The following is a 10132-nucleotide window of genomic DNA, read 5'->3' as shown; positions in this document are numbered from 1 at the left end:
ATCCATACATGACCACTGGAAAACCATAGCCTTGACTAGATGGACCTTTGTTGGCAAAGTAATGTCTCTGCTTTTGAATATGCTATCTAGGTTGGTCATAACTTTCCTTCCAAGGAGTAAGCGTCTTTTAATTTCATGGCTGCAGTCACCATCTGCAGTGATTTTGGAGCCCCCCCAAATAAAGTCTGACACTGTTTCCACTGTTTCCCCATCTATTTCCCATGCCTATTCTAAGTCAAATCCCAAACTCAAGTTTAACCCAGCTCTAAATCCAATCCTAAGTCAATCTCAAGCCTGCCTTCGATTGCATCCCCAGGCAAAGCTGTAGATGACACTAAAACCCTGTTCCTTATCAAACACGAATCCCAGCCATGAAGCCTAGCCTCAGTTCTAGCTGTAATTCTATCCTTAATCCTAATGTTAACTCTCTTCCCAACCTCAAATCTGACCTGAGCCTCGTTCCTCATTCCACCTAACCTCAATCTTAATCTCGGCTCCAGTCTTCTCTCCAACTCTAACAGTAACTAAAATTCCGAATCCAGTTAAACTCCAGGCCTACATTTCAGTCTAAAGGAACCACAGTCTTACTCCTCTCTTTTCAGACTCCCTCTTCCTGGCCCCACCTGTTCACCCCTCCACCTATCATTGCCTTTCCCCAGGAGTGGGTCTGGTAACCCACAGGGTTGCTATGCCCTTTTCTTGGTCCACTCTGGACTGAGAGTCAGGATGCCTGCTTGTTCTCCACTTAGTCAGGCTGTAGCAGCATCACCTAGACTAAATCCTCGTGTTTTTCTAGACCTCTATATCCCCATCTGTAAAGTGGGAATAATGATCTGTGTTCTCCAGAGTGTGCAGGCCAATCCTATAATCCTTAAAGTGAATAAGCAAATAAGGACATTTACAGTGTACAAGTCGTGGGCCCCGGAGCACGCTGTTATTGTTGGGAGTGCAGCTGTGGGGCTGGAATGCAGAGATTCCAGCATAGACTCCTTGTACTTCCTTATTGTTCTGTCTTATTTTTCCCAGAGGGGTGGGCCCTGGCAGCGTCCTGAGCCCCGTGACTCTCTCCAAGACTCTTCCCCATCCCCTTCCTGTGCCCCTGTCAGCAATAGGGCAGGACCCTTAAGCCTTTGGAGAGAGTTGAATTGTTGAATAAAGCCACTCATGGCTGGGCCCCTACCACTGTGTATGGGGCAGTCCTGGAGTCTAGGGGAGGCCCAAGGCCTGTTCTGGGACCGCCCCCCAACTCCCAGGAGCAACAAGCAAGGGCTGGCCCTCCATTTTCTCGCCCTGCCCAGCAGGACTTCTCATCCCAGCTCCAACCTGCCTGCAATGGTGGGGGCTTAGTCACCCTGATGACCATCCACGTCAGGAGGGTCCTTGGTCTCCCTGTGCACAGAAGCAAGGGCACCATTCTATCCCTGAAAGAAGGGTGTAAAGAGGGGCTTGGTACTACTCAACAGACACTCTGGTGAGGGGTGTACATGTACAAAGGCACACTCCTTCCCCTGCCTTCCTGGCGCTCATTTCCCCAGCAGCCCCTCACCTGCCCGTCCACTCACCTCACTCCCTCTGCACCCGCTGGGCCCTCTCGTCTTAGGCGTCACTGAACTGGTTTTGGTTGTGTGTGGGAGGTGGGAGGCTGGATCCCCTGTAACACACCCGGTTCTGCAGGATCCTGTGCACCTGGGGGTGACCCTGCCTCAGGTAAAGGCGCAGGGCACAGCTCAAGAGGGGGCAGCCAGGGGAAGACCCCAATTCCCCACAGACCCCTCCCCTCCTCCTTTCAGCTCAGGAGGCCTGACGCCCTTTGAAGTCCTGGGTCCCTTTCATCTGGGGCCTCCCCTCCAGTCCCAGCATCCCCTTCCCTGGTGCCCTTTCCCACAGGTCTTGACCTGGGTGGGAGGGGGTCTGCAGGGTCAGGGAAATGAGGAAGGCGTGGGATTTGGAAACCTGCGTGTCAAACACAGTGCCCTGGGGTCAGCGCCAGCCTTCAGCTCCTGGTTACCCCTGAACCCCCAGTCTGGCTTCCCCTTCCTCTTCTCCATTTCCCCGAGGGAAGAGGCAACAAATGAGTGGTGAGGGGTGCTCCGTGGACGCCGTAAAACTGGGTGACTGTTGTCACCCCAAGGATGGGGCCAGGAGGAAGTGGAAGTTTAACAGGTGCCTAATTACAAGTCCCGCTGGCCACCCTGCGCCTCTCTCAGGATAGGGAAGAGCTTGGGGAAGGGCTGGGTGATGCCTGGGTAGGCCACTCTTTGTCACCCTGCTAATTAGGGCTCCTGGGACTCCTCCCCAAGGCGGGGACCAGGCCCCCTCCCTCCTGTAGAAATAACTCCGGCTGCTCCCCAGCAGGGCACTTGCTGCACCTTCCTGCCACCCCCGGGCAGCGTCTGGGCCCTCCGCTCCCCTTCCCTCCACCTGTCCCCACACACCCACAGCCGCCGGCCTGCAGCCACCGGCCCCAGGGATCCTAGCCCCGGCGGAGGAAGCACCGAACCTAGAGACATGGGAGTCCGAGGAGCATTCCACCTTCTGCTCGCGTGCCTGAGCCCAGGTATGGGGCTGGGCAGGGGCGGGATGCCCACCTGATGCCGGATGCACAGGAGAAAGGCAATGAGGGGCTCACAGAGGAGCCTGGAAGGTGGGCTCGGATTCCCTGGCAGGGTGCTGCCTCCCTTGCCCTGCTGGGCTGGAGTTTGGATGTTGCCAAGGGGACCTCTCCCCAGGAGAGCCCTGCACTTGGTTTGGGGCATGTGTTCTTGGATGGCTTTTCATTGTGTCCGTGAACCTGTGGGGCTCACACACGTTTGTACATGCTGTGAATGGGAGCATAGGGCTCACCAGGAGTTACTATGGGAACTGGGGGTGGGGGCTGAGGAGGAGCCTGGAAAGATCTCTTTTCCATTGGTCTGTGTGCTATCCCCAGTGGGAGGGCCTCCCACCCACCCCACTTGCCTGGAGAGGGCAGAGCCTTGGGCTGGTGGAGAATGAATGGGCTGCTTCCAGCAGGACTGGGCCCCTGCACCGTGAAAGCTCCAGGGTAGCACACAGCCTGTCCAGGGTGAGCCTGGGGAGGGTGGGGAAGGTGACTCCCAGAGCCCCCTCCCTGGGACACGCGTGGAGGGCAGGGCTCCGGACTGGACATCGAGGCTGCCTGCCCAGGATGGGGCAAGTCCTAGCAAGAGCCCATCTGTGTGGGCATCGGTGGACATGGCTGAGATGCTCTCGGGGGTCAGGGTGCGGGCTGAGGGGGCACAGGGGAGGAGCTCAGGGAGCAGGGAGCATATGAGTGTCCGCCTTTCTGGCAGCAAGCCTGCAACATCTTCTCTGTCTGGTGGGAGCTGGCCTGGCTGAGCTTACTGTGGAAGCTGTGCTGTGGGGACCTGGCACATCTCTGTGTGTCGTGTGTACCTTTTGTGGGGGCTGCCGTTTCTCCCCTCCCTTCCCTTCTCCTCCTTTATCTGCAGAAGGAGGGTTCATGGTTCTGGAAGCAGCTTACAAATTCACAAAGGACTTACAAGCTGAGAGTAGACACGGCTTTTGAGGCATCTGCCCTCTTCCTTGGCAAGCCTGTCGTGATTTCCCTGCCCCTCCTCTAAGTCTCTGCACACAACTCTTGCTCTTCCACTCTGGTCTTCTTCCATCCCCCCAGCTTCTCTCTCCTCTCACACTCCCTGGAGGTACTTCCTTAGCACCACAGCAAGAGGAGTGAAGGTGAGACACCAGGAGTGACTTCCCCAGGAGAGCAAGAGGGTGCAGAAAGCCTGGGAGGAGGTTGAGAGAGATTTAGGGAAACTAAAAGGCTAGGGTGAGGCTCCCTGGCCTGGGACAAAGGCAGACACTCTGCCTAGTGCAGGGTGGAGACACTCTCTTTCAGTCCATCCCTCCCTCCCAAGCCCCCTGCCCAGAATACTCACCCTCCCACCCGGCTGGCTCCCAGGATGTGGAGAGCATTCTCTTGTTGCTTCCCCAGGGTGGAGCCTCCGCACTCTACTGAGTTCTGGCTCATCTCTGGCTTGCCTTGTGCCAGCCCAGGGCCTGGCAGATGGTGTTAGGATCTTTATCTCAGGAGTGGGCTGGTGTTAGCATGGCCTGGGGCTAGAGAAGGCATCACCAAGTCCCGTTAGAGCCCCAGCAGCTAGTCTGCCTGCTCTGGGTTACCCTGGAGGCTTGAGCAGGGGTGGGGGGCGGGTTCAGGGCATGGCTGATGGCCCAGCTGGGATCCTGAGGGGCAGGTTCAGTGATGCCTGTGGTGCTGCGGATGTTGAAAGGGCTCCTGCTGGCTCTCTAAGAACCAGGCTAAGCTTCTGCAGCTTAGTCTTGAATGAACGCACATGGGGGACTGCCAGTGTATGCAGTGGGTGTATCTTCTGGATTAATATGTACCTGTGTTTGTGTGTAGTTGTGTCTGTATGACTGTGTGTCTGTGTGGATCTGACAGTGTCTGTGTGTACAGGAAGGTGGGACTCCATAGGTAGGTATCTGCATTTTGAAGGCGTGTAAGACTGTGTCTGTGTGTTGATGTCTCTGGCTGTGACAGTGTGTAATCGTGTGTGTGTGTGAGACGCTCTCTAAGTGTGCAGGTGGTCCCGGGAGAGAACCAGAGAAGCAAAAGCAGGATGAGCAATCGAGACCAGGGGCTGAGATGCCAAAGGACTCGCTAATTCTTGCAGAGTGAGCCAGGCTGGGCAAGGGGCCGGGGGCGAGGGGAAGGCTGGAGACTGGGAGGTGGCATGATGCCCGCTCAGCCAGGGTTGGGGCCCTTTGGGTACCAACCCCCCAACTTCGTGTTCCTCTGTAGGTCCAACCGGTTGGGGCTAGCACTTGCCTGGGGCTTCAGGGGAGGGAGGGAGAGATCAGTCCTGAGCTTCCAGATCCTGGCTCCTCACTTGGGGCTGACTCAGTGAGGCTAGGGCTGGTAGCAGCGGGAGGGGCCCCAGGTGGAGCGAGCATGTGAAGGTGGCTATACCTGAGCCACAGGATCACACAGGGGGCATGACGCAGAGCACACAATGCCACATGCCTTCACGCAAGGCTCGCCCGTCCTATACTACAGACGACTGCGGCCTTGGTCTCAACGCCATCATGCATTGTCACACACGGATGCAGCCAAGCTCCTGGTCACAGCTGCACACAGGCACACACTATCACTCAGAGCACTTACACAGCCAGGCACACACTGTCACGTGGGCACACAGCCACAGATATGCACTGTCACACACAGACACACAGAGGACTCCAGAGGTCATGGTGTCCATCCTCCTGCCTCTGGACACGACCACTTCACTTGGTCCAGACAGATGTGGCTTTTAACCAGCCAGTCGCTTCCATCAGAGCATTTAACAACTCGACGTGCTCCACATGCCTCCACACACAGGCACACACATGCTCACACCCACAGGTCCTGTCATGTAAATATAGAAGCAGACACTCTACCTAGTCATGTGCATAAATCTCCCTACAGTACACATAAGCAGCCACAAACACTCATAAACACACAATGTACATATGTGGACATATCCACACATGCATATATAATCATGCATACATACAAGCATTCATATTTTATTTTAAAATTTTATTATTTTTATTTTGACTGTGCTGGGTCTTCACTGCAGAACATGGGCTTTCTCAAGTTGTGGCGCGTAGGCTCTAGAGTGTGTTGGCTCAATAGTCATGGTGCATGGGCTTAGTTGCCTCACAGTGCATAGGATCTTAGCTCCTTGACCAGGTATCGCACTCACATCCCCTGCATTGGAGGGCGAATTCCTAACCACTGGACCACCAGAGAAGTCCCATATATAAGCATTCTTAATAACTATATATATACAATATACAAACAGTATAGCTGCAATTCTACACAGTTATAGAATACAGACACGCTAACACAAGTCAGCACAGATATGCATGGATCAAGTCATGCACACTCTGAGAGCAGGCCCTACTCCCTGAGGAACCCGCACTGAGGCCCGGGCTGCCACTGACAAGGAATGGTGGAGAGAAGGGAGCTAAAACTGATCCCAAGCCCTGGTCCCGCTCCCCTTATCCCATCTGCCCTGCCTGTGTCCTAGCGCTGCTGTCTGCTGTACGGATCAACGGGGATGGCCAGGAGATCCTGTACCTGGCGGAAGGTGACAATGTGAGGCTGGGCTGCCCCTACATCCTGGACCCTGAGGACTACGGTCCTAATGGGCTGGACATCGAGTGGAAGCAGGTCAACTCAGACCCCTCACATCGGGAGAATGTGGTAAGTGATTCTCTCTGGGTACGTGATTCTCCTTACTCCACACTTCATAGTATTCACTTGTTGGGCAGCTAGCACACTGCAGGGCGAATAAGAAAACCCAGCCCTTGAACTTTCCCCAAGGCTTCTCGAGAGAATGGGGCAATGGGGAGGAGCTGTGTAATTTCCAATCAAGCCAGTCAGTCAGGCCACCTCCTCCCATCCCACTCCAAAAGGAAGACAGGCACTGTCCTGGCCCGACCTTACACTTCCAGCTCAGATAGCCTTTGATTGAGTACCATCCAGCTTCTCTGTGTGCCTGTGGCTTTATTCATCTCATCCCATTTAATCCTCACATGCCCCTGGGAGGTAGCTATTAGGCAGAGAGTGCCTGATTTCATACGATCTCACACGTTCTGTTAAAAGTCAGTGGATCAGGCATTATCATTCCTGTTTTTCATCCAAGAAAGCTGAGTCTCAGGGAAGTTCAGTGAATTGCCCCAGACAGCCAATCCACAAGGCCTTCCTTGGCTCTACCTGTCTCACCATCTCTGTTTTCTTCTCTTCACAGTTCCTTAGTTACCAGGACAAGACGATCAACCATGGCAACCTCCCCCATCTGCAGCAGAGGGTGCGCTTTGCAGCCTCAGACCCCAGCCAGTACGATGCCTCCATTACCCTCTCGAACCTGCAAGTCTCCGACACAGCCACCTATGAGTGCCGGGTGAAGAAGACCACCGTGGCCACCCGGAGGGTCATCATCACCGTCCAAGGTGTGAGCAGGCTCCTCTGGGATCCCCTTCCCCAGCCTTCAGAATCAAGGGTGGCCTGGCCACCCTGAGCCTGGCTCTGCCTCTTGGCTGGGCCCTGGCTCACAACTACCCTCTTCCCTGTAGCGCGGCCTGCGGTGCCCTTATGCTGGTCTGAGGGCCACTTTACACACGGCAATGATGTGGTGCTGAAGTGCTTCGCCAATGGGGGCAGCCCACCTCTCACCTACAAGTGGGCCAAGATCAGCGGGCATACTCACCCCTACCGGGCTGGGTCTTACCATTCTCAGCACAGCTTCCACTCTGAGCTCTCCTACCATGAGTCCTTCCACAGCTCCATCAGTCAAGGTGAGGGGGCCTTGGGAGAGGGGAAGATGGGGATGCTGGGTCCCGCTGGGGCTCCCCTAGGTCATCAGTGGCACCAGCTGTGGGAGACTCCTCCTTGGAGCCTGTTCCAGAAGCTGCTATAGAGGGAAGAAGAGAAGGCAAAAGGGGAGAGTCAGTCGAAAGCAGCATGACTAATTCGGAAAGAGCATGGTTTCAGATAGAGCTGGGTTTGCATTCTGGCTGGACCGTGACTGGCAGCAAGGCTCAGGCAAGTGGCTTGGCCTCTCTGTGCTGTGGTTTCATTCTACGGTATATGAGAAGGGAATGCTAAGGGCCATCCTCCAAGGGCGTGTGAGAATTACACGGGATGAGGTGTGTAAAGCTGCTGGCACAGAGAGATGATGACTGGTACTCACAATCAAAGACGATCAGAGCTGGAAGGAGCCTTAGAATTCCTCTGGTCTAACCTGGTCCTCACTGCACAAATGAGGAGACCGAGGCTCAGGGAGGGGGCATATTTCCCCAAGGTCAGAGAGTGAAATCATGGTTTCTTTCCTGTTGCTGGGAAAGGGGCCTTCCTTGCCTCTCTTTCAGCAGGGGAAGGTGACTCACCTGGACACAGTGGGGTGGACTTATGTGTGTACACACACCCTCCTTCCATGGGCCATCCTGCAGTGGTCTAGGCTGGGGTCAAGCTCTCAAACACCAAGCCCCTTGGCCTCACCATTGCCCTCTGATGCTCCTTCAGTTTCAGGCCTGAACAACGGTGACCTAGTGTTGAAGGACATCTCCTACAAGGATGATGGGCTGTATCAGTGCACAGTGGCCAACCACGTGGGCTACAGCGTGTGTGTGGTGGAGGTGAAGGTCTCAGGTGGGTGCAGGCAATGGCTCCTTGGCTGGGAGGGTTGGATGGGAGGAACCTGGGCTGTATTTTGGAGTCTCAGCAGGATCAGCCTTATGGGTCTCATCAATGCATATAGCTCTGCCAAGGTCAGCCAGGAAGCCCTGGGAGAAACATGCAAATATGAGGAGTTAACTTGCCTCTCCCCATATATTCCTCCCTGTGTGTCCAAGGGCCCTGAGATCTCCTGGGTCCCCCATCCTTTTTCATACAGAAGTCCTGTGCTTGCCACTCCGGGTTAGCCAAGCACCTGCTAGGCTGCAGAAAGCCTGACTAGTCTCTACTTCTCTCCCCAGACACCCGGCGCATAGGAATCATCATCGGCGCAGTGCTGGGCTCTTTGCTCGCGCTGGGCTGCCTCTTGGTGGGCATCTGGGGGCTCGTCTGCTGCTGCTGCGGGGGCGCCGGGGTCGGCGGCGGCTCCCGCGGTGCCTTCGGCTACGGCGGCGGGGTCGGCGGCGGGGTCAGCGGAGGGGCCTGCGGCGACTTGTCTAATGAGATCAGGTAAAACCTGATGCATGCTGCATGCTGCTGCGTGGCAGGGGACCGGCGCCCTGCTCCCTCTCACCCCTGCCTACCACCGGCCGGCTGGGACCCCCAACCCCACCCTGCCTACCATCGCCAAGGAGTGCTGGGACCAGAGCATGTCAACCGGCCACTCATCGCATGGCTTTTCTCTTTCCTCTTTCCCTGCCAGTCTTCACTTCTGCTCTCCTGCCCTCCATCTCCTTCGCGTCTTTGCACCTCTCTGTCTTGTCTAGACTGTAAGCTCCTGGAGGGCAGGGCCTGTATTTTTCACTTTTCCCTTGTATCGCGCCGGTGAGAATTCTTGGACATGCCTATTTAAGAAGAGTTCATTAATATTAAGAATAGTGCTAACAACTTATATTAGAAACAAACTAGAAATAAAAATAGTACAAGACTAGTAGTGCTAATGACTGCAATACCCTGGGGATGGAGAAAAAGATGGAGAAGATTAAGAGAGGAGAGATGAGAAAAGAGGAAGAGAGAGGGCAAGGTCAGGGTTAAGGAAGGAAAGAAGGTCAGGGAAAGCAGCTCCTTCTGGGTCTCCAAGGTTCCCTTTCTATCAGAGCCGGTGGTTCTGCGAAAACATGAGAAGGGGACAGGAGGGCGCCTAGATGGGGCGGCCTGCCCTGCCGTGGGCTGTCCGGACATGTGTGGACAAGCCCCGTCCGGAGGAGGATGGGGACGGTGGCTCCGGGAACGCTGCGGAGCCGCGGGTCAGGAAGGGGCAGAGAGGAGAGTAGGTCGAGGCTGAGGCTGAGAGGCGAGGGGAGGCGGAGGGAGGCGCGGGAGACGAGAGACTGCCAAGAGCCCCCGGCTCTGCCCAGGCCGTGCCCACGCCGCGCCGCGGAGGAGCCCGCTCACCCGCCCGCCTGTTGTTTTCCACAGAGAGGACGCCGTGGCGCCGGGGTGCAAGGCCAGCGGGCGCGGCAACCGCGTCACCCACCTCCTGGGGTACCCGACGCAGAACGTCAGCCGCTCCCTGCGCCGCAAGTACGCGCCTCCGCCCTGCGGCGGCCCGGAGGACGTGGCCCCTGGCGGCCCGCCCCGCCCCCGCGGCCGCCGCCTGCGAAGCGGGCCCCTCGCCGGTCTACGTCCAGGTCAAGAGCGCCGAGCCCGCCAGCAGCGCCGCCGAGGGGCCGCTGCAGAGCAAGGACGGCCTGCTGGTGTGAGCGCGCGCCGCTGGGCTGCGCCCCGGCTGGGAGTGGGGCGCGGGGCTCTCTGCTCGCAGCTGGGGACGCGCTCCGGACCGGCGCCGACCTCGGCTTCTCCCGGCCGCGCGGCGGCTGGGGGCTGAGGACGTTTCCCTCGGGAACTGAGTCGAACGGCTGAGCCTCCTTCTCTAAACGTAGGAGAGGGCGGGAGACGGCACAGAAAGGC

General features: G+C 56.7%; 1 protein-coding gene across 1 annotated transcript; it reads left to right on the top strand.

Moving 5' to 3' along the window:
* Positions 1-2380: 2380 nt before the first annotated feature.
* VSIG8 (V-set and immunoglobulin domain containing 8) lies at positions 2381-9924 on the top strand. Its single transcript, XM_010846864.1, is given in 8 exon segments — positions 2381-2557; positions 6075-6250; positions 6798-6999; positions 7123-7344; positions 8078-8197; positions 8524-8731; positions 9641-9785; positions 9787-9924. Coding segments are annotated over 8 exon segments (1260 nt in total). The 5' UTR covers positions 2381-2508.
* The last annotated feature ends 208 nt before the right edge of the window (positions 9925-10132 follow it).

Source organism: Bison bison, unplaced genomic scaffold (genome assembly GCF_000754665.1).
Source record: "Bison bison bison isolate TAMUID 2011002044 unplaced genomic scaffold, Bison_UMD1.0 scf7180017864240, whole genome shotgun sequence".
Classification (NCBI taxonomy): domain Eukaryota; kingdom Metazoa; phylum Chordata; class Mammalia; order Artiodactyla; family Bovidae; genus Bison; species Bison bison.
The sequence above is the reverse complement of the archived record's forward strand: the minus strand, read 5'-3'. Positions and strand labels throughout refer to the sequence as shown.